This window comes from Atractosteus spatula, chromosome 9 (assembly GCF_055471065.1).
Source record: "Atractosteus spatula isolate fAtrSpa1 chromosome 9, fAtrSpa1.hap1, whole genome shotgun sequence".
In the NCBI taxonomy this organism is placed as follows: domain Eukaryota; kingdom Metazoa; phylum Chordata; class Actinopteri; order Semionotiformes; family Lepisosteidae; genus Atractosteus; species Atractosteus spatula.
Window position 1 is genome coordinate 9,203,582 of NC_142714.1, and position 23,730 is coordinate 9,227,311.

The following is a 23,730-nucleotide window of genomic DNA, read 5'->3' on the forward strand; positions in this document are numbered from 1 at the left end:
AGTGAGAGAAATAGTCTAATGAATAATAATAATTTCCAATAGCAGCTGGTTACAATACTGTAACCTGTAGCCTGCAGTGATATTTGTGTTTGTGTCCTAGTAAACAACATAATCCAAACTACTTTAGGGATGATGTTTTTAGAAACTGCCATTCTGTTGTCATCATGATTTTTTGTATATTTATAGGAAGCTATATACTGTATATACGTTATTTTTGACGTGATCAAAAATAACCTGTTTAACTTCTGCTTCCTCGGTTCATGTTTACTTCTATTTTTTTTCTTTAGGAGGAATAACACGTATCTGTTTTAATGAGTAGTGTCGGAGAAAAATAACTGAACGCACGACAATAGAAACCACCGCCTGTCCCTAAAACCCACCAAAACAAAAGCTCATTTTCAAACTTGCGACGCAGTGTCACTCCTGTCAATAGACATTAACATTACACGTGAAAGTGAACTGAAAGTTCCCGATTCGTACATCAGTAGGAAATCATTTCTATCGAATTTGTGCGGCATTTCGCTCGCTGTTTTCCCCAGGATATTTGCTTAGGAAGTGTGTATGTTCTTCTATTTATAGCGAAAACATAAGAAAGCACATTGCGCTGAGGATACAGTAATCGCTGTACAGCGAGCATGCGCACTGGCGAGTGTTCTGGGAGTGTCCCGAGCCGCACACAATGTAACAGGCATGATCAGTTTGCTTTCACCGTATACAATGGATTTTAGGACTGAGAAATAAACTAGACGGCTACGTACAAGAAGGAAACATGCTGTGAGGGAGGCATGGACCACTGTGGAATGTCAACGGTGATGAAACCGAGGGTCAAGGAATTGTGCGAGGCCGTCTGTGTAGTTTTGCATGGCGCTGTGGACGTGGGTTGGATGACCTCTGGCTTAAATGTAACTGTTCTAAACTAGCTTGTCTTTAGGCAATATTATAAAGTCGATTTTACATCCACAGTTACGCGATGGTACTCCTATGTTAGTATTAGTCTTTTTAGAGCTTTTCTATACGGTGCTAATAAAAAAACACAGAACCGTTGCGCTTGAATATACCTTTAAAACACTGAATAGCTGTTACAGCACATTGTTCTGTTTTACAGTATGTACAGATTCTGAATATGTGATTTTTAGTGGAATCGTAGCAGAAACGCGAATTTTATTCTGCACCACTTACAATTGTACACATACTGTATACACAGTCTGAGCCGCGAGTGTATTATCCTTAATCGATACCTTTATCGGATTATCGATCGTTAGAAGTGCTGAAGTTGTTTTAACCTACAGTATTTGTGTATTTTATCATTATATGATGGGAGAAAGTTCTATGAATGTCTTTCGTTTTTGAAAAGTTTTAGAATGTTTTGTCACTCAACACATTTTACATACAATTTTTTAAAGTTTTACATTTTTTCTACCTTTGTTCAAGTGCGCTTTTAATGCCGTCATTGTGCAGTATACACACATAAGACGAATGTCTTGGACTGCAGTGCAATGTAATGAATAGACAACAGGCACGTACAGCTAGAAATAAGTTTTGTGTAATACAATTTGAACACATGCGAAGTCTTAACAAATCTATCAATGTTTCGACTATGTATTGACAAATATGGTTTCTGGATAACATCATAGACTGCAGTAATACATTGCGTTTAAGACTGCGTTTAAGCCATTTTTGTTCAATCGAGGGTGCACTCCCCCGTTCCACGGTTTGTGTTAGTTGTGTCAAACTGTGTTTTTGCAAGCACCAACAGCAACAACCACCACCAGCTCCGTGTCCATCTTGTCATGAACGGCACACAATCTCTGTCCACTCGTGCTTGATGTGACAATTTGAGCCGGCGACGGTCGAAGAGGCTAACAGGGTCGGGGGTTCGAGCAGCAGAAATGCCGGGGGACAGGACGGGGGTCTCGGCGGGGTCGCTGCGTGGCTCCGTGGGGTGCGAGGGCGTGGCGCAGCGCGACGAGGAGCAGGACGATGAGGGGGAGGAGGACACGGTTGACGGAGGGGTGCAGTTCTTCGTCAACCGGGGCGGTTTGCCCGTGAACGAGGCCACATGGGAGAGGATGTGGCGGCACGTGGCCCGGATTCATCCCGAGGGCGAGGCCTTGGTCAGGAGGATCAGGGGAGCCACTGACCTGCCCAAGGTAAGAAATCCTTTCATTTCTGCTCGGGGTTCACACAAAATGTAGATGTTTTTGCAAACCTAGTACAAGTGCCTACTGTCTGGTTTACACGTGGGCAGAGAGAAGCAGGTTTAGTCAAAGTCATCCCTTATGAGAAAGTAGCTTACTGCTGGTAAGGGTTTTGGCAATCTGAAGGCAGGGCAGAAAGAAACTATTCTACCGCAGGACGCACACAGACAGTTGAGGTATAATTTCGAAAAACCCCGATGAAACTGTCCAGCATGACTTTGAAAGGGGGGAGGAAACCACATTGAACACAGAGGGAACATTCAAACTCCACCTTGGATGTTGAAACCAAACCCAGGACACAAAAGCTATAGTTTGTAATTGGTGGTTGGGTCAAACGTTTCATTTTTTCCCATTCCTGTGTCAGGTTGCCTAGCTTCAGATTAAGAACACAACCAAAGGTTTGTTATGATTGATATTACACGTTTTATGTGTCACTTTGTCTATGTTTCCTACTACCCTAGTTTTGTAGCATGGATAACAGTTTCAGAAATGTTATCTTATGTGAGATCCTCTCTTGCATTTAAGGGAGTCTACCGTGTCACCCTGAAATGAATCATTCCCTGCTGCCTGACACAAAGCACATTGTCGGTGGACTCCAAGATCAAGACTTCTGTGTGGTAGCATTCACATCCCACTCTGCTGTAACTCATTTCTAGACCTGTAAATGGTAAAGAATGTCAGAAGCCAAATACAGTTTCTGTGTCTTCTGTTTCTGCTTAATTGAAGTCATGTGAAGCTTCTACAGAACACAGATTTCTAACCCAAGACTATAGTCATGCATTTCTATTAAGAAAAATGCTTTACAAATGAACAAGAGGGGATTCTCACACTGCCGTGAATATGGTGATTGTGTCAAGTATGCCTGCCAGTGTTTTAATTTTTTACTTGCAGATTCCAACACCAAGTGTGCCTGCATACCAGCCATTAACCACCATCCCACATCGCCTGGAAGCCATACAGAGATACATCAGGGACTTGCAGTATCCTTAAAGCAGGAAAGGCTGTTATCCATTCAGCTCAGCTGCAAGGAACTGAAGAGAGGTCTGGTTGCAGTCAGAGAGAAAAATGAGTTGTAAAATCTTCGTTACTCGGCTCTGACTTCATTATCTACTATGCTACGATGATGTCAGTCAGTTCATTAGAGGGTTTGGTTGTTCAGAAATATTCACTATTCTAATATACAGGCCACAGTGCTGCAAGAAATATTGCATTATATTACTACGTTGGTCTTATTTCTAAGCACACATATAGCCTCCGAATAATTTTTTTTGTTACCATTAATGACTGTCACTTGTTTTTTTCTCTAACACCAGTCATGGTAAACTCATTGAAGCTGCACTCATATGATTTTCTGTAAGTGCAGTCGGTGCAGGATAAGGAGTTGACACAGTTTAATCTGTAGTCTTCATTTGTTACACTGGGTGGATATAATCCCCAGATTGATATACTTCACTTTGTATGTTTAATGCATTACGCAGAAGCCTAGGTACTGTATGTTAACCCAATGTAAGTTCCCACCAAGATGGCCATTGTAACAATCCAAAGACCAGCCTTGTAATTTCTTTGGTATCTTTCAAAACTGAAAAGGTTATTTGAAATTAAGGTACAGGAGCTCTAAATCTGCCTTTTGAGAGGTATTTCCAAAAAATAAACACTTTCTTCTTTTGCTCTAGTCAGATTGTTGTTGAAGTTTTAAGTGCTTTGGCAAAATTAATCTCGTAACTCAGGGAAGGGAAGCGTGAAGTAATTGTCATATCTGAAGCTTATGAATAATTCACCCATAAGACCATGAATGATGTAAAATATTTAGAAGTGGGGGTCTGCCACAGCTGTTGCTTTATTAGAGCTATTTTTATTTTTATTCTGTTTCCGAATACCCCCCCCCCTTCTACTGGCTCTGTAGTTGACATTTTTGTCAGTCTGTTCTGGTCCTAATTTTTCTTAACAGCACCCTCTCAGGTACAATCATACTGGAACACAGTTCTTTGAAATTAAGAAGAGCAGGCCTCTTACTGCGTAAGTAAACTCACCAGTTATGTAAGGTTTGTGCCAGAACTGAAATTATATTGCTTAAGGTGGGGTTACATGAAGCTGATTGTTTTAGAAGCTTACTGAAAAATGCAAATGTACCGTACAGGCATAGTGCCATCTCGGTCAAGCTGATGAGCACGTTCTATAGCTGTAGCACACTGCATACAGTCTGTTTGGGGCTGTAGAGAAAAGTTTGAAAAGGGACTGAGTGTACGGTAAACCTGAGGTTTAACAGACTTCACTTTATTTTACTTCAGATTTAACAGACAGGATATAAAATAAGATGAGACTGTAAAATAAGAAAAACAGGTCTTTCCATGCAGTAACAATGAAATGTACAAATAATAAAACAAAGTTAGATATTACACAGGTTTGAAATTCAAGAATAGCAGTAGTGCCTTATAGTGATAGGCCGGTTGCTTATGAAGGGTTTGTGTTTCGTATTCTTTAGTAAATTTTTGTAGAGTATATTTATGACACATAAAATAAAGAGTTTGCATATTCACGATAAAAGGCACAGGAACAATTTTCATTAACTCTGTTGATTGCATACTGTACATGTATATTTTTCATGTAATAGTGTGTTTTGGGGGCATAAAATGTAATCTGTGATTTAATTGACATTCAGCAATAACAGTCAAAAGTTCCACCCATTAGTCTGTTAAACTGGGGGTTTACTGTATTCACTGATGAACTTTATAACACATCATCTAATTAATTTAGCCTGTGACAGGAAGGGTGCAGCTATTCAGGTTCTTGCTGAGATGTTATAGATGTTTTTTTTTTCATTTCTATTTTACAACTGAATGACAGCATCTGTGACTTCCTCTTTCTGGTCCACCACACTTCCTTAGTTTCTGCTGTGCCAGATATTTTTTTTTCCTATTTCTCTTTATTGTGAATCCTTTTTAGACTGGAATTGCACTGACTCCGAAACCACCTAGGCTAGGAACAAAGAAAGTCCTTTCATTACTTTGTTTTTTTTTAATTCAATTTATTAAAAATATCAGTAGTTAAACTCTAATTATTATGTAATAAGTTGTCATTGAATTAGATAGATATATTGGGGTAACTGACCAGGCCATGGGAGCATAAGGCGGATGGAACCCCCGTTTTCAAGAGGGATAAGTCAGGGAGATACTATTAGGACAGTGATGGAGAGGAGGGACAGATTTGCACAAGCAGCCATGCTGGACTGATGTTGGGCCATGGATATGGGTGAGGTTAGGGTCTGACCTGATCCTGGACCTCCATTTAGAACTCTGTTTAGCACAACAGCACACGTGATGGTTTCAGGATGGTAGGATGGTATCAGGAAACAACACTGAAGTGTTTTTTTCCAGAGTTTCTACTCTGATAACACTGCTTCTCCAACACAGGCTGATGGACATCGCTAAGGAGATGATCCGGGAGTCACTGCCAATCAAGTGTTTGGAGGCTGTGATCCTGGGAATGTATCCTTTTCTACGCTCTGAAACCTTGGCAGGTATTTTAGCCCGACGGCCAGCCACTGTCATGGGGAACTGACTGTGCTTTGCTTTTCACTGTGTAAGCAAGTCTTGGGTTCGTCATACAGAATATTACATCAGGTCTGCATTTCTGCTTTTTTATAAACAGAATCAGGTCATTTTTGTATTTCATATATAGTAGTGGTACTGTATGCTACAACAATGTTTAACTCATATTTAATAAAGATAGTGAGAGTTTAGCCTTATCTAAAACGTTAATGGTACTGTATATGTGGGTTCCGAATATTCAGTCTACTGGAATGCTTTATTCAGAGATGTTAGTCATTAACACTGTCATAATCAGAAATGGATCTGAGTAACTTTTATATTCCTTTAATAATGCTTTGGGTTAATTCTGAGGGTTGTGTGTTCAAAGCCTGGGTGGGCCTTGAGCAAGGTACTTCCCTTAGACTGCTAAAATACCCAGCTGTACAAGTACAGTAGGTCTCGGGGTCATTGATAGGAATCTGTGGTAAAAAAAGCAGAATCAGATTTTTGAATTTCAAACCACGTAATGGAATACTTTGTGAGGAGACTAGAAAATGCAGACGCTGTTTTTTTAAAAAAACTTCATGTGGAATTGTTATTTCCTCTAATGAACAAAAATACCTTTCTGGGGGAAAATTTGAAGAGAAATGCTGCTGATGTTCTCTCTGATGTGAAACTAAGAAGGTACTGTAGCTTTGACACCAATGAAGACAGTATCCTGTCTAAATGTCTGGTTCACAAGGTTTCCCCTCATAAAGGCAAGACCAGGGAGGATCGTGACTGTATAACTGTCGTGTCAGTCTTTACTTGGAAAGCTTATTGAACCTTCAATATTTTAGATACGAAAAGAAAAAAAAAACAATCCAACATCACTGACTGCAGTAATCTTTTCTTTTTCCTTTGTCTTCATGTCCAAAGCAATAGTGAGGTCTGGGAAATGGGTTGCCCTTGGGGAGAAAGAAGTGTGCAGCTATATTGTGTGTTCCTTCCTTGACTCGAGTTTTCTCAAGTTACCTTACCAACAGCATGCCCGGTGTTGAGCGTTTCCCTCTCAGCTTTAAAACTCAGTTCTCAGGGAATTACTTCCGGCACATCGTGCTGGGGGTGCACTGCGGGGGGCGCTTCGGAGCCCTGGGTATCAGCCGCCGGGAGGACCTGATGTACAAGCAGCTGGAGTACCGTACCCTGAGCGACCTGGTGCAGGAGTTCGAGAGTGCCTACCGGGGCTACTGGCACACCCTGAAGAAGGTGAAGATTGGCCAGTATGTGTCACACGACCCCCACAGCGTGGAGCAGATCGAGTGGAAGCACTCCATCTTGGACTTGGACAAGCTGTCTCCGGAGGACTTCCGCAGGGAGCTGGAGAGACACACCCGGGATATGAGGCTCAAGGTGAGGACTGAGGTGACGTGACTGTCCTGGGGCCAGATTGCCAGGCTGCTAATGGCCGTACAGGAAGGAAGGGATTACTTTGCAAAAAAAACAACAAAAGCACTTGGGACAATGACAGTGAAGCAAAAAACTATTTCCTCCAGTTCTTAACAGTCCTTTCTGACAACATTTCTGCTGCTGTTTGGAGAGCAGTGTATTGACACTTAAGAAGTACCCAGTAACTCAGTAACTGAGTCCAGAAGATCCCTCGTGAATACTGTACTATTTGCTGCAGTGCCAGTTTAAGGACGAGTGATATGTGATGGTGAACTTCATGGCTTTCACCAGCGCAGGTTACATGAAGGAGAAACTGCAGAAATGCTTTAGGCTGAAGTCGATTTAATCTTCCATGTTCAAGAATGTTGTTTTTCTTACCTTAACATTTTTTTTTACCTTACTGTGCAAAAAGTCCTTACAGTATTTCCAGATTTTTTCAGGAATTCAGGATAGTACACACAAAAAAAAAAAAACATGTTAATTTATTAAAGTCACAAAAACATGTGGGTATAATGTCAGTATATACAACTCTTTCCAGAGACAAACAGCAAGAAAACAGCATGATGGACTGTAATGCAGTCTGTTCGGAGATGACCGTCGCCAAACAGTCCCACATTTTTCTGTACCTTTTTTCTCTTACAGATTGGAAAACCAGCCCCATCTTCCCCTACCAAAGACAGGAAAAGAGACATGGGCTCCCCTCAGCGAGGCCCGTCTAGTCCTTTACGGAGAAACAGCCGAGGGGAGAGACGGTACTGCCCGCGTCGCTATGTGTTTAATGTTGCAGGATAACTGAAGCCCCTCAGATTCAAAGGGTTCATTATTTTACAGTGAGAGATTTTGGTGGAGCCTGCACTCATGGGCAGCTTGCAAGCACAGGAAAGGTTTTAGCAGTGCTTTAGCTTACAGACATGACTTGACTCCTCCTGCTTATCAATTTGAAAAGAAAATGTTTTTGTGCATTGATCATTTCTTCCATATGTGAAGATGGTTAGATCCTTAACACTTCCACTTGCCTACATACTGTATATAAGTCTCACACCCAGGACTTCCCGTTGCTTACCTCTCTCTTGCATATCACCCCCATTCCGCTTCCCCATCTACACCCGTGCAACAGCTCCCTGGCTCAGTTCTCTCAATAGTGAGGGCGGGCTGGGCATTGAGAGATGGGGCTGCCATTTCTTCGTGCATATTTCGTAACCCTCTGGATCTAACTGAACTACTGAAATACATTGTTTTCGTTGTGCTAAGAGATGCAGGTTTTATATATCTGTGTGCTGTCTGGTTCTGAATACCTACTGTAGTGATAAAGTGTCTTTTATTCTGTCTCTGTCTCTGGAGAGAAAAAAGAAAAATGAAATTCTTAAGCTGCGGTGAAGGGTTAGTTGCACAGCAGCAGTTGAGGAATGAAAACAGATGCATGGATTTGTAATGGTGGGATGTGGAGCTATAGCTTACAAACCATTTGCCGCCTTTTTTACAGGCCATCTGGGGAAAAGAAGCCACCTGAACAGAAGCCTTCCTCAGACATCAATGGCTACCAGATCCGAGTTTAAGACGTCCCAGCTTCTCATGAGCCGCAGGAAGCCGCTGGACCTCCAGAGTACTGTACCTCACCTACCACAACTTCTGGGTCAAGCACTGTGACCAGAACAAACCAAATCTGCCAGATGTTTGCTGAAGTCTTAGCCTGTGGGCAGAGAACCACTAACACTTTTTAGTGACGGTAGAGGTTGATATGGCTGGTAGAGCTTGAAAGAAGAGTGGTCAGAGTGACAGGGGCAGGGACAGAGCTTTGTTGGTTTGCAGCAACATATTGTGAATCACTTATATTGATGTAGAGCTTGCTGCTGGCAGGCCGAGATGTGAATTGAAGACTTTGTCCTTACAGTTTGGCTTGACTTGGAGTGAAGGCATAGATGGGGAGTAACAGGAGAGTCCCGTCAAAAGTTGAAACTGATGAAGCAGCCAGTGAAAGTACTGTAGGCCTCTTCGCCTTGCTCTTTACTAGTGTATATAAATAGCATTAATCTTTAGCTCTGCTGGACAGCTATGTAGTTGCGCTTTTGTAGAAGATACCTTGAAGACAAAGCATCCAGTGCCTTTTGTGTGAAATCTTACACCATTCACCTTCATATGAAAAATTCTAAGACCACCTGCACATATTTAATTTCCACTCATTGTGTTTAAGAAGGCTTTATGAGCAAACAACTAATAGTTCAAACCACTAGCATTTCAAAAACAGATAACTACAAAATAAACAGATTGTTCCAACTGCAATGCAACAATAGTGTTAAGCCGATTCATCAAAATCGACAGACTTGAAGCAACAGTTAGAATGAGTTGCAATGAGATTCTTGAGTGGCTCAACTAAGTGAAGACTTTTGCTTAGAGCACAGGTTAAGACTAATTAGGCACAGATGTAATCTGTGGTCCAGATTTGATGTTTAAGCCTGTGCATTAATATCAACCCATTGTGGTCAGGCTCCAACAAGTGGCAGTAATGCACCAGTTGTCCTCGTGTCTCTTTGATTGTGTCAGCTTTAGCCAGGCAGCGTTCTTGCAGTAAATCAACACTCTTCCATTCCCTCTCCTGTAGGGCACTGCTGAGCTTGCAGTGTATCGAAAGACAAATGACACTGATAGAAGGGTGTGTCAGAGGAGCATATCTGTCTATCTGCTGTGTTTCTGATCAATAGTTAGAACCGTAAAGCCGAGTTAAATGAGTGGCGATTCCACACTGGGTGGGTATAAAATAGAAAAGAATGAGCAATTCCACATTTTAGGGAATAACGTTGCAGGGATAGTCTTAAAATAGAAATATGAATCACCAACTTAAACAATGTGTCACATATCACATGAAATCCACACTTAAGAGTAGAACTGCATCTTTAAAAAATGTTAACTATGAGAAACCGTACGTATTAGGAATGCTGGAAAACATTTAAACTTTATTTGTAAAAACCTTACAAATGTTTTGTGCTTGGCAGGGATTGTTTAAAAAATGACATCACAATCAATCGTGCTGTCTTGATTACGAATGCTGCAAGAACGTTTTGAGTGTACCAGCATGTTTCTTCTGCTAGCCAAAAGTTTGAGAGGAGTTCAAATCTAAAACCCCATTAAAGGAGAAAGTGCAACTATAACATCAGATGTTTCTTCTGGGTGGTCAGATTCTGGTTTTGCTCACATACAGTACATACTGTATTTCAGCCAGGGTAGTAGTTAGCGAATAGTGGTCAGATTAAAGGACTTAAACTGACAAGTTTTTTCAATAAATATTTAGATCTGGAGAGCATTGTTTTTATCTTGTATGTTGGTTAAAACAGAAGTATAATGATAAGTGTGAGTGTTTTTGTAGGTTTAGGGTCAGCTTTGAAGAGTAATTACCCTCGCAGTATTAGTGCAGGATTGTGAAGTCTTAATAAAGGCAAAGGTGCAAAGAGAGGTTTGTTTACAAGTTGTATATTAAATATTTACTTCCACATCACACTGAAGAGCACTGATAGCCCTCAACTGATATTTTACCTGTACCTTGTTGTTCACTGTAGATTTATTTCAGGCAGGTGAGAATTAATGTAAAACCTGTTCTATGTAACTACGTGAAAGAACAAAATATTTTCAAGGCACAGTAATGACTTTGTAGTTATTTAGTAAAATGTTATTGGTGAATAAGAGTCATGTGTTTACTTGAAAATGTTTGCTGCCTTTAGAATTAATCCATATTAAGGCTCTATAAATGTCATTTCTAGAGTACAGATTCAGTCTATACAGCTCCCTTATTGTAGAACTAAACTAAAATGCTTCTATTCACTTAAGGCTTTTAAAATTATACTGAAAAAATGTTTTTTTTTTTTCACACATTAAAGCTAGATACCCAACATATTTACCACTTTTTTCATCTCCATTCATTTTACATCTACCAGTATCTTGATTTCACACTTTTTTTAAAGACAGATGGTCAAGACCATATATACTCAGACTGGTTCTCATTATTTGTGTGATCGCCAAGACAAAATTATGATCTCAGCAGTTTCGAAGCACTTTCATAAAAGCGTGAGATGTGCAGAATTTCTGAGAGGATAAAGATGGCAAAGATTAATCAATAAATGTGATTTTTATCAAAAAGCAATAAAGAGGCTAATGAATCATTTTTGTCAATCTACTGTACACACTGCCAAGAAAGACAAAATCTGGATTCTGGAAGTGCTTTTTCCCCACAGCATGCCCTTGCCCCAGAGAGATGAAGTTGACCATGAGTGACTTGTTATAAAAACAACACAGAAGGAAGACAGGCAAATGACATCTCATTATGCTCTCAATCCTGCACTAGCTACTGAATATAGTGGGAGCTGTATTTTGACAGAATTCAGATTCCCATTTTAATTTCATTCACTGTGGCCATTACCGGTTTCATTTTCTGTAATTCCGCTAATTAAATAAGTTCCTCTCTGTTTCTTTTTCGAAAGAGGCCTCCAGAGATAGTGTAATACTTTTGTGTGGTTCCTTATACTTTTTGTTTGGAAGCGTTGTTGAGCAGAGTTTAAAAAATGCACGATTTTGCTTCTAGGAAGACATCTGATACTAACTCGTGAGTACTGCTTTATAACATAGGAAAAAACAAATGAAGAAGTGGTTTTGTGGATTACTTTTCTACTAATCTTTGTTTATTTTAAACTTTAATACAACTTGAGAATAATTTTGAAACATTATTGAGTCATGAAAAATATGTTTAATCTTGTCTATGTACCAAGCAGCAAAATAAACCTCTTTGAACTGCAACACATGAATGCAAAGGGGACAAGGCAAGGTACACCCTGGATGGGACACCAGTCCATCACAGGGAAGGCACACAGCCACAAGCGCCAGGGCCAATTTTCCAAGAAGCCAATTAACCCATCAGTAAGTTTTTGGACAGCAGGAGCAAACCGAACACACAGAGGAAACCCAAGTGAACATGAGGACGTACAAACACAAACTTCACACAGATAGCACCCAAGGTCCCTGCTCTGTGAGGCAGTAATGCTAACCACTGCACCACTGTGCCACCCATAAACACATATGACATGGGTAAATTCATTATGCGAATTAACATTTCTCACCAACAGGGGATCTACTGTAACAGTTTGCAGGCATGAAGCGTGTGTAGCTACTGCTGGAATTCTACAAGCTGCCTATCTGTGACTCATGCTTGGCACCAGGTAGCTGATGATGTCTTGTGGGGTTTTGTTCCATTCCTCATGCAGAGCCTGAACAAGCACGCAATGGCTCTCTGGCTAGATGCCACCCCTCCCCCCCCATACAGTATGTCCAGTGGGGCTCAAGCCTGGAAAATAGGACATCTGCAGCTTAATGGTCACACTCTCATCTTGAAAGAAGACTACAGTTACACAAGCAGCATGAGAACATGCAGTATCCTGCTGGAATATCGGCACATCAGGATGAACCTGCAGGAAAGGCAATAAATGGGGCTACCAGGACTTCAAAGTCATGCTTTTCAGTCAGGGTGACATCAATCACTGCAGGTGGAATTTTGTGCCAGTTAGACATACTTACCCAGCCCCTCAAATTTAGACCGTCCCATCCTGGTGAGGTGTTGAGACTTGCTCTTTCCCAGATAGTGGTCTGTTATTCCGACTGTGTGCTTGGTAGTTAGATTTTGCTAGGTTACAAACTGCACCCCAGAAGCTGCGTGAAAGTGCACGAACTTAAGCCAGCTCCACTCTGTGCTCTGCTTTGATTGTCCCCAGGCTTGGCATCCAACAGGTTAAGCCATCTCATCAACTCTGTCCAATCAACTCGCTCGCTAACAAGGCGATTTGGTAACTCCAAGAGTCCAGCCTTCTGCCAAGTGCCCTTCAGAGTCACACAGATCTAGCACTGGGGAGCACTGATGTTCAGTTAAACACGTAAAAGATTTACAGCACCTAACACTACTGTTCTTTTGGGAATCAGTCTTATGCTAAATCTCTCCCTTAAAAACAAAATCCATTTATAAAATGATAGCATAAGACTGCTGCCCCTTTAAAAATGAACAAAACAGTTCATCTCAAACTATACATTCTATCTACAATTGCAACATGAAGATTGTTACACTCGCTGTGCGGCAGCATTAGATTTGTTTGTACAGTAGGTCAAGGGGCCACACAGGTGATGTGCAGATCAGATGAGTAAACTATTGTTTTTACCAAGAGGAGGATACTGCATGTGCAGCAACTGTGTGGAAATTAACTCAAAGTTTTCTCCCACTTTAAAACCTGTACCTCAGGGGAAAATCTTAATGTTATCTATTTATAGACATATTGTATAATTTAAGGTATTCCTTAATAATACCTTTTAAGACTGTGAAACAAAAATCTAGATTGCATTAGTTGTAACCACTAGTCTTCATTCCTCCACCCCAGGGAGCCATGGTCTGATGAGGTATATGTAAAAACTCTTGATCTCTGATTCTTCTTCAAACTCTACACATTTTTACAAACCAGAACAGGCATGAAATCATTCAAATTTCTAATCCCATGTCCTTCTGTCACCTTAATTTCTTCCTGTTCCACAAGAAAAGTTACACGGAGACATTTCTCCCGGTATACCTCAGGCAGGTATGATTTTTAAATCGAGATGAGCGAGGTTTATATTTATTTTATTCTCATGTACATGTACTGTAGCAAGTCCTCATCGCAGGTCTTTATTCCCTCCATTTTAAATACTGTATATGGAGCCCATACAAGAACTGAACTACATACTTGGCTGCACTCTGTGATCTGCTGCAGTACAAGATGAATTATTTACAGTATTCCACAACTGCTTCTCCACCCTTACAGTGTGCTCATCACTAGAGCCAGACTAAATCTAAACTCAAGAGATTTCACAGTGGACAGAAATAGATAAAAAACATCTTCTAATTAAGAGATTACCCATTTCACCGTTTCATGATTTATCCTTGCATGGAAGATGGTGAAAGCTCAGACTACCTTTGCTGACACGCTGTAGTTGCTTATTTTTAAATCCTTTATGCAACTTGCTCTTAAGTGGCCGATCTAATTTTTATTTCCAACGACAGCCTCGACAGTACCCAGAGTACCCACAGGGCACTGTACTTACCGGAGCAATTTGAGTAAAGTGCAGTACTGGATGGTACAATTCCACCTGGGAGTTGAACCCACGGGCTTCTGGTCTGGAATATAGATCTCTAACCATTACAGAGTGGCCTGGCGCCTCATTTCTCAATCCCTAGTTTTCATTTCCAGAAACTAAAAATGGGCAGAGAAGAGACTGGAGAAGACCGATCAGCTCATGTGGCAATTCTGGCTGCTTTGTTCTTCTCCTGCCTCTGCAAACACATTTCAAACACACTGAGACATCATTTTCCACAAAATTTATTCTGTCAGCTTTTCTTACTTGTTAAGTACTGTGTAAGCTGAAATGATATGTCAACATCCACAGCACAGAATTAAGGGGACAAACTATGCGTGAATGGAAAAAGAAAAGTTCTCTGGCAAAAACTCAGTTCGCAGTTTGTTTTCAGATGTTAAACTCACAGTAGCAAAATTGATTTCAGAGAATCAGAAGAGAAATGACAGCCACTTAAAAATACATTTGTACTTTGAATACACTAAAGTAACTGAGGGAAGAAAAGGGGGAAAATCATGCCTCCAGGAGCAACACGAACGATGGTTCATGTGATTGTTGAACTACCTGTATTTGAACTGTGCACACTCACAACCACGGAGTCTGGACAGACAAGTATAGGAAAAGAAAAGTCATTACATAATGGCTTACTGATACAAAAGGAAGCACTCTGTTTCTGTGTCGCAGGGTTCTGCATTGCTGCAGAAGCACACCTACATGTCTTATAGGTTTCTTCATAAAATAAATAAAAACAAGTTTAAATGAAGTTCACAAGGTATCAACATACAGCATCTTTGCAATTGAATTGGTGACAGCTTGACCTTAATCTTATGATATCTCAACATCTTTCTTATTATACTTACACACCTGTTCACATTGCTTTGTTAAATGTTACAAAATGTAAGCAATATGAAGCAACTACCAAAACAGCATGAACTGTGCTTTTAAAAATAAGTAACTATACTAGTGAAATGGAACAGGTAAAGGTAAAAGAAGAACAAACATGTTTCAGCTGCTGATCCTTCTTCAGAAGTGCAATGTATTTCTTTCCATCTGCTTTATCAGCACGGAATCAACCTTTGCTTGCTCCTGTGCAGCTTCCCTCTCACATTTATACAAGTGCAATACCTGCATACATTCCCTTAAAAATAAACCTTAATTTTACTTTGTTTAAAACAAGCTTAAAATATCCCCATTTTTTGTGCTTTGCTCAAGAATCAACATCATTCCTCACTCTGGGTTGCATTCATAAAATGTTTACATTGTTAAACTTATCATCCCTTTATTTGAAATGGGAGAACAAGAACTTGCTGAAAAAGCAAAACAAAACATCTCTTAGCTTAGAAACCTACATGTCGATTTTTTCAGCTTCTTTGTGATAGTGGTAAAGCAAAGTGTTAACTCAGAGTGTCTATAAATGTTGAATGAATATAAGTTTCGAAGCTGAAAACAACCCCATTACAAACAAGCCAAAACCAATAAGCAAGTTTCTCTTTACATTCCTTGTTTCAGAGACCTGGAAAAGAAGGAAAACTTAAAGACATTTTATTTTTAAAACTGAAAAGACCACGGAATTCTGAAGTTTCCTGGTGTAGGACTCAGCTCCTAAATTTGAAATACTGAGCGCTGCTGTATCAATGGCACTGTCTCAGGATGCCACAGGTTGACATGTCTGATATCTGGTACAGGAGGTGCAATTACTGGAGTCTAATTGTACTGAAGTCTAATTGTTTTCTGCTCCTAATAAAAGAATAATTTCCAAGGACATAGTAGTTGTAATACTTAGAAAGTAAATGGGAAACCATTGTAGCTGAATGTGTAAACAGTTCCTACCGTTTATATGTAACTTCTACCTCCAAGAAATCAAGCTTCCAAGTCATCTACACTGGGGCAATTAAAACCAGGTGTGGTCCAGCTGGAATTTAGCTAAGAGAGACAGGTGGTCAGAGGAGAAGACCTCATTGGGCAGTCCCTTGGTGGACCAGAGCTGCTCCTCTGACAGCAGAGAGAGACGACCCATCAGCTTCAGGACTCCATCCTGCTTCAACCTTCCTCCTACAAGGCACAACAGCAGTAAGACTGGACAGTTAGCGTGCAGTCCCCGCTAGCACATCCTTAACAGTTCCAGGGCAAGAACAGAGCTGGTCTGTGGGATTTGGAGATCTTTAATGCAGTAGCGAACGGGTTTTAAGATTTTCATACCTCGCTGGCTCCTGTTCTTGACAGGCACAGCTGAGTAAAAGATATAGTCCACAGTGGCCCCAGAGCCACAGTGCAGTGTAGTTACTTCCCGCATCTCTGTGCCCGAGATGTAGTGGCTGTAAACCGACGTCAAATCGAAACCATGAAAAATTGTGTTTCTGAACCTAAGAGAGAAGAGAAAAGACCTCTTGCACTGTAGGTTCTAAAAACAAGTCAAATAACTTTGATGAAAACCAACATAATGCAAAAAGGTTTTTGAATAAGCGTATATTACTTAGCCAGACGTGGGGTCAATGCTAATTTAAACTACACTTTCCTGCAGCGTGAGTTGACAAAATTACAAGAACAGCGCTGAAAGTCTATTTATGATCATAATTAATTTTATGGGGTGATGATATTTATAAAAAGTATGACATGCATTCAAACAACATACAAAATCTTGGTAAAACAAATGGAGGCATGAATAATTAATTATAACAATCCTTCAGACCTGCTACTTCGTCTTCTATTTTAGTACAGCTGGAATTACATTTGAAAGGTGTAAGGACTCATAGTGGATAGAGTTCGTCTCAATTTTACTACTGCTTTCTCATAGCATGTCCTATACCTTAATCTTTAACTTCATACTTGGGTATATCATGGACTCTATTAATCACTACATTAACTACTGATTAATATCCCTAACCTTAGCCTTATTCTTAATCCTAGCTCTAAAATTACAGTACACTCAATTGGAATCTGAATCCTGACTGTAGGTAAATTCACTACTCTTAATCTTAAATTTATTTTATGCCAACCTTAGCTCTAGACATAATCCTAGAAGGATGCTATTTTTTAGTCAAAATGGTGCTTAGCGTATTCTATTATTTTCTTAGCTATTAGGCCATAGTCCTTTACCTAGATGAACTTTTTTCTGGATCAGGTTCAGGTAGAGATTTTAGGGCCTGTGCCTGTATTTTAGAGGGATCTAGAAGAAAACAGCAAAAGAAAAAAAGTTTACTGAAATGTACAACAGCCACCTCTTTAAGTCACATTTCAAGAACGTTAGAAACTTACTTGCGACTTTCTGATACTCTGTTTTTTTTTCTAAATAAAAAGGTTTTTGATCGTTAATTCAGCAGTTTGGTCAAATTCTAATTAACCAGACGAGATGATGAATACAAAGGGACAGCATACTAAATATTTTAATGTTTGGCACTAACTTATCTAGCTGAGGAAATAACAACCCAAGCCATGAGGTCAAGGCTGAGAAAAACCTCCCTCACTTATTAGGAATGAACCAGGAAGACAGCTGCAAAGGTGGTATTAGGGGGAGCTAGAAACAAAACAGAGACAAAATCCTGCCCACTATAGAAATATTTATACCTAACAGAGCGAAACTGTGAGAATGTAATTTAACTTCCCTATTCGCAAATACAAAACTTTTGTGTGGTAAAATATGGACTATTTTGAACACAACACAGTATAAAGAAGCTTTATGGGTTTAAAATGTACCAAGGAATGAAGAGTTCAGAAGGGTAATGCCTAGGGATTTTACCTGGCTTAGCGTCCGTCACTCCTGGAATACACACAAGATACTCTGGGCGTGTGCAGGCAATTTCACAGAAACGAAATTGAAGCAAACACTTGTGACTATACTGGAGTTTCCCTGCCAAAGAAATACACAATTACATAATAAATAGATGACTCTTAAAAGAAAACTAACTGAACTACTTGTTCATCAGTTAGTATAGTTAATGTATTAAACCAGAACAGTAGGTCAAAAAAGTTACACTCAAATGCTAAAAAGACAACAAACATATTAAAAGTACAGTTTAGGAGACCACATTTCAAATTCATCTCAAAAGACACTCCCACAAAATATGTGCTCTACATTTTTTTATTCTGATTGCGCTCTAAATGTAACTTTTTCTTTAAATTTAGGATGACCGATGATTCTTGTTTCTCTACCAACCCAACGTGGAATTGTCTGTTGTGTCTCTACTTGCAGTGCCAACACCAGCACCCACAAGCAGAGAACGAAGGCGTGCAGACAGGCTCCTCCAACCTGCGCACACATCCAGTTAATCTTTTTGTTCTGCAGGGAAGTGTGAGAGGCTCACTGCCAAACCTGTCGCTGCAGTCCTGCGGGTACCTTGGCAATGAACAAGGGTCACTGTGAAGCCAAGAGAGCCTTGGCCAATTAATTATAACCCCTGCCAAGGAAGTCCGGTCACATTCGACTAGTGTTGTGACCCAGGCTCCCATCCACACTGTCTGGGTCATAGAGCTCCTGCTCTAAACAAGTGCCTCCTGGCCCTGATCTGGTACATTAGTTCATAATGAAGAGAATCCTTTAACTCACTCACTTCCCTGTCCAATAACCGCAAAAGGTGTAAGATCCACCGTAAAGCAAATTAACCAATGAATCGATTGCCAGCACACGGCCTGACCTTTTTCTTCTTTTTCTTGACCATTTTTCTTCTTCTCGTCACAGACTGTGAAGTACTGACAGTTGTCACTTATTCCCAGGCTGCTAGGCCACAAGGGGGCGTACAGCCTCCTCTGGTTCAGTTTGTGTGATAAGTCTTCTTGTCCAGAAATCTGAAACAAAATAATTTATCAAAATTCAAATGAAATCAATACTAAGTTCTACAGTCAGAGACCGTGTGTTTTTCAGCTCCTGTAAAGTAATGTTAGATTTTTATCTGGCAATGACTTCTTCAGTCTCCAAGCAGCAGCATTCAATTTTTTTTATGCCAGTAGGGGAGTGACTGAGACTAGTCAGCCAGGGCTCTCGGAGCTACAAATGAAACAGGGACCCCTGCAAATTCCCTCGAGCCTCCAAGCTTGCCGTGATGTCAACGAGGAAGGCGCCATCCTAAAAATGCAAAGCGTGCATTCTTTGTATTTCTACAGCTGGACCTTGAAGTTTAAGAAAACTTTTAAAAAAATGCATTCTGTACCTCATTTCAGAATATTTACTACAATATTAGTAGTAATATTAGTAAAAATATTGGAAGAACACAATAAGCATTCATGCAGGTATCGCATACGCATCAGGCAGAACTCGTGACACTGGCAGATTAGTGCTGCGTTTTCAGTCATCAGCTATCAGTGGGGAGGACAGCGGATGGTGTGAAACTAAGCGGAAATGCATTTAAAACTATCAACAGGAGTCACTTTTTTATATGCAGGGTTGTGTGGGTTCAGAACCTGTTGTTGAAGCCGATATCCTGGCTTCTTCCATGGAATGCCTGGATGAGATCCTTGGATGAATTATCTACTAAACAACCAATCAGGCTAGATGTGCTGAATTGCCTCCTCTCGTTCATAACCTTTCTGTTGTTCAGAAGTTAAAAATCCAAACCATTTGATCCTCACCATCCAAGCTGGCAGCCCATGGTAATACATCTGGCCGGTGCAGATGAACTGGTACAGAGGCATGTAAGGGACGGAGTTGAAATCCCCACACAGAATGACTGGACACTGTACTCCTTCCTCTCGCCAGGGCTTCACTGCCCGGTCAATTTCGGCTAGCAGCAGTGCCAGCTGTGCCAGTTTGACGTCGCCTCTCATGGGGTTGTACAAAAGGTGAGTGTTGGCGATGCAAAGGGGCGGGGCCTTTGACCTCTGACCCCACACCTCTGACCCCTCTGGGGTTACCGGCTGCAAGAGTGTCACCACTCCCACATTGTCACGATCGAGGAGCTCCACCTCCGGCCGGTAGAACTCCACCAGGCTGCACGACACTTTGCGGAACCTGGCCGGTTTGTAACAGATAGCACAGCCATCTGTCTTCCTGCCAGTGCGGCGCTTGTAAACACACGAGTAACCTGGAAGACACAAGAAGGAAGATCTGAAGGTAGACATCGCCTGAAATTGACTTTATAAATAATAATAATATCTTTGCACTTATATAGTGCATTTCTAGACACTAAACTCAAAGCACTTTACAGATAACAGGGACTCGCCTCCACTATCACCAGTGTATAGCCCCCCACCTGGATGATGTGACGGCGGCCATAGTGCACCAGTACACTCACCACACACCAGCTTTCAGTGGGGAGAAGAACAGAGTGATGAAGCCAGTTCATAGATGGGGATTATCAGGAGGCCATGATTGGTAAAGACTAGGGGGAAATTTTGCCTGGACACGGGTTAACTCCCCTACTCTTTTCAAGAAACACCCTGGGTATAGTGTACCCGGCACAATACTGGGCCATCAGGACCCACACAGAGGTGAGCACCCCCTTGTGGTCCCACTAACACTACTTTCAGCAACAGCCATAGCTTTCCCAGGAGGTCTCCCATCCAGGTACTGGCCAGGCTCACACCTGCCTAGCTTCAGTCGGTTGCCAGTTGTGAGTTGCAGTTTGATATAGCAGCTGACTATAACAAGGCTGGGTTTGGCAGACATCTTCTTGAACATGCTTATTTATAAGATATGTTATATATCGTGACCACCAGATACTATCTCATAAATAGGTTCCTACTTCTACAGCTCCCCATGCAAAACTGGAAGCAGATCATTCCACAGATTCCACAGATGCAACCTCCCGATTGCATGATCCGAGTGAGATAACTTAAGCTCGTCCATACCCATGGCTGACAGGACAGGCTCAAGCTGCTCCCAAAAGTGATTCTCTTGAACTTCCTGGAGGCACAAAATCTGAGTAACAGAAGTAAAATGAGAAAATAAAACAGCACCCTACGGCTGATCAAGAATAATTCAAAAGGCAAGAAAGGAATTAGAGAATAACAAAAGCAAAACAAAGTCCAGCCTTAACCTGGAATTTCAAACTACAGGTTACAAACGCTTCCCCATAAACAGTTACAAGTCAAACAAGCCCGGTTAACTCCTTGGTGTAATATACCAGGTCAATTAGGTCGAACTCACATCTGGTTGCCATGTCTGGAACTCCTGCAGGATGTTCTGCAATCGGAATTCCCAAGCAAGGACATCCGGAAAGCAGTGTGCGTAGAGATCGGGGTTGGCCACCAGCAGGTCCTGGGATAAGAGGTTGTAGGACATGACTGTGAATTCGAACGGCGCCGTGGTGGCAGGGCTGGACCCCTGGGGAGCGAACGTCCGAGAGTGCAACCCAGACAGATCCTCCCACACTCTCCCCACCTCTGCAAAACGAGCGTCTCGTTACCAAAGCCATCCACAGACCAGGAGAAATCCCACCGCGCAAAACCGTAAAGGTTTCCTCCTCACCTTCTACAGGCGCCGTCTCCATGCGTGGGTAGTAACTCATGCCCTGAACCTGCCAGGGGGGATAACACTGCTCTTCCTCCGGCCCCGGCCAGGAACAGGGACTCCATCCTTCCCGAAGACGGTCTGCCGCTATCCCCCAGCTCTGAGCGTCTGCCTCACACAGAAGCATTCCCAAATCCAGGGCCGTGCTGGGATTCTGCGCTTGCTCCTCGCCAGGGTGTGCCCGATCACACTCTGCCCACCCGACAACACGCTCCCCCCAGACCGGCGCATCGCCCTGAGCCACCAATTCCTGCTGGCTTTCTCGGCCAGGCCACTGGGCCCCCGTCCCCGCACAGTCCCCCTGCTGAGAAGCGTTCTCCACACCGAGCCGCTGCTCCAGCAGGGCATTCTGCTCCTGAGGAAGAGTCTCCAGCTGCAGCCCTCCCCCGACTGAGGTCTCCTTTTCGGTCATTGGGAGAGAGGGGGCTCCTCCTCTGTCCAAGTCATCGTGCTCTGGTTTGCGACCTGCCAGTCATAAGACAAATGGCAAATTGGGTGAAGCTCACGTGTGATGTGACGTACAGAAATTGCAAGGATGTGCACTTGGAAAAGACTCAAGGGGGGGGGGGCGTGACTTTACGCGAAGGGTGGTGGGTGTCTCAGACCAGCTGCCCAGTTATGTTTTAAGGTCTATACCCTTGGATCGTTTCAGAAATGACTTAAACTTCTGAGCAATAAGCAACTAGGTCAATTCCTGTCGGCTGTGACCCTATGTATCTTAGGATATGCTTTTGCTTTATTGTTTTGAGATTTAAAAAGATAACATTCTGCTGGCAACTTCAAAAACTCTCTCAGGCATCTGCAGCTGATAACAATAGTTATCCCCCCCTCAAAAAAATGCATGCTTTTTAGTTATATGTCATCTCTTAACTATGCTGTTTCCAGTTTGTGGCCTTTTTAACATTAATATACAAATCTGCGGATATAGAACTGTCAGCTGAAAATGGTCCAATAGAGTTACTGGATCTCTGAATCCGAAATTTATTTTCGGAAATCGGATCATAATGAACACATTAGCTGTCAGGGTACGGAATATGATGTTTTTAATTGCTGAAGGTGTGGTTTATACTTGATTGTTTACTGCTTCTGATCATCGCAGCGCAGTACTTGGTGCTGAAATTCTGCTGTAAATCGTGCTTTTGTATTACTACCAGAAAACAATGATTTAAAATGCTAACTGTCGCCATGGCGAGTTTGAAAAGCAAATTAGAAACGCAGCACTTTGTACCTGCTGTGAGATTTAATAACATTATATTTCCACATCAGGGAAGGCAAACTGCTAATTGTGAGCCGCAAATACACCAAGGCCTGTTCACTGAGAGAAAAAAGAAAACCAGGTGTTTACCTGCAAACTTGCGTAGTAAACGTGATATTGGCAGAAGAACAAAACACATGAGAAACGCAATCATGCTCCACACTGCCTCCCTCACGTGTTTCCTGTGGCTGTTTAAACTTTATTTACACCGACGCCAGTCGAAATCCACAGTTCAAGATGAGCCTCTTCTGAACTTCAGTCTGATGCAAGATATTCGTTGTTGCTTACCGCATAGAGTCCACTGAGATCACGACTTGTACCAAACATGTCCCCAGACCCTTGGAAAAATTTCAGTTTGTAATTTTTAAGGGCAAGAAAACTGAACTCCCTGCGCTATTGGTATTTGTAGCAGTCGTATAGTCGAGAAGGCAGCGTCGTATAGCCCTTAAACATTAACGGAGTTTACCATTGAAACACTGTTAGGAAAATGCTGTAATCGCAGGTTGTCAGTTCCCAGAGGCGTAATTTGAAGTACATTCGCATTACTCTATAGTTGCACATACAGTAGCACTTGACACGGAAATAGTCGCCTCAAATAAAATAAAAACGTGACATCGCAAAAGCAACAAAAATAATCCTTCCGAAGTATAAAAAAGCATTGTGGTATTTACAATACATTAGATCTGTGGTATTGTGGTAGGAAATTCTTGCGGATTCTTGCAGTATGTTTGGGATCTTTTCTTTGAATCT

General features: G+C 41.6%; 2 protein-coding genes across 2 annotated transcripts; one reads left to right on the plus strand and one right to left on the minus strand.

Annotated features, from left to right (window-relative positions):
* The first annotated feature begins 675 nt into the window (after window positions 1-675).
* vash1 (vasohibin 1) lies at window positions 676-11,036 on the plus strand. The gene is made up of 7 exons (XM_088926088.1): window positions 676-2,150; window positions 3,090-3,178; window positions 4,158-4,214; window positions 5,609-5,683; window positions 6,736-7,117; window positions 7,796-7,905; window positions 8,637-11,036. Exons 1-7 carry the CDS (start codon window positions 1,890-1,892, stop codon window positions 8,707-8,709), a joined length of 1,047 nt encoding a protein of 348 aa, XP_088782214.1. The 5' UTR covers window positions 676-1,889; the 3' UTR covers window positions 8,710-11,036.
* A 3,480-nt stretch (window positions 11,037-14,516) lies between these two features.
* On the minus strand, window positions 14,517-23,159 carry angel1 (angel homolog 1 (Drosophila)). Its single transcript, XM_088925261.1, has 10 exons — window positions 23,071-23,159; window positions 21,684-22,190; window positions 21,363-21,598; window positions 21,065-21,134; window positions 19,847-20,298; window positions 18,916-19,066; window positions 18,021-18,131; window positions 17,381-17,450; window positions 16,484-16,647; window positions 14,517-16,336 (listed from the first exon to the last, which is right to left on the minus strand). The coding sequence occupies exons 1-10, from the start codon at window positions 23,132-23,134 to the stop codon at window positions 16,176-16,178; spliced, it is 1,986 nt and encodes a 661-aa protein (XP_088781387.1). The 5' UTR covers window positions 23,135-23,159; the 3' UTR covers window positions 14,517-16,175.
* Between the last annotated feature and the right edge of the window lie 571 nt (window positions 23,160-23,730).

Bases quoted from the DNA above. Each gene is read 5' to 3' on its own strand.
- vash1 (XM_088926088.1), top strand. From the start codon at position 1,890: ATGCCGGGGGACAGGACGGGGGTCTCGGCGGGGTCGCTGCGTGGCTCC. The intron at 2,151-3,089 runs GTAAGAAATCCT...TTTTACTTGCAG, and splicing joins GAGCCACTGACCTGCCCAAG to ATTCCAACACCAAGTGTGCC. The intron at 4,215-5,608 runs GTAAGTAAACTC...TCTCCAACACAG, and splicing joins AAGAGCAGGCCTCTTACTGC to GCTGATGGACATCGCTAAGG.
- angel1 (XM_088925261.1), bottom strand. From the start codon at position 23,134: ATGATTGCGTTTCTCATGTGTTTTGTTCTTCTGCCAATATCACGTTTA. The intron at 20,299-21,064 runs GTATGGACGAGC...TGTGTCTTCCAG, and splicing joins GCCTGTCCTGTCAGCCATGG to GTTACTCGTGTGTTTACAAG. The intron at 16,337-16,483 runs GTATGAAAATCT...TGTGCCTTGTAG, and splicing joins CAAGAACAGGAGCCAGCGAG to GAGGAAGGTTGAAGCAGGAT.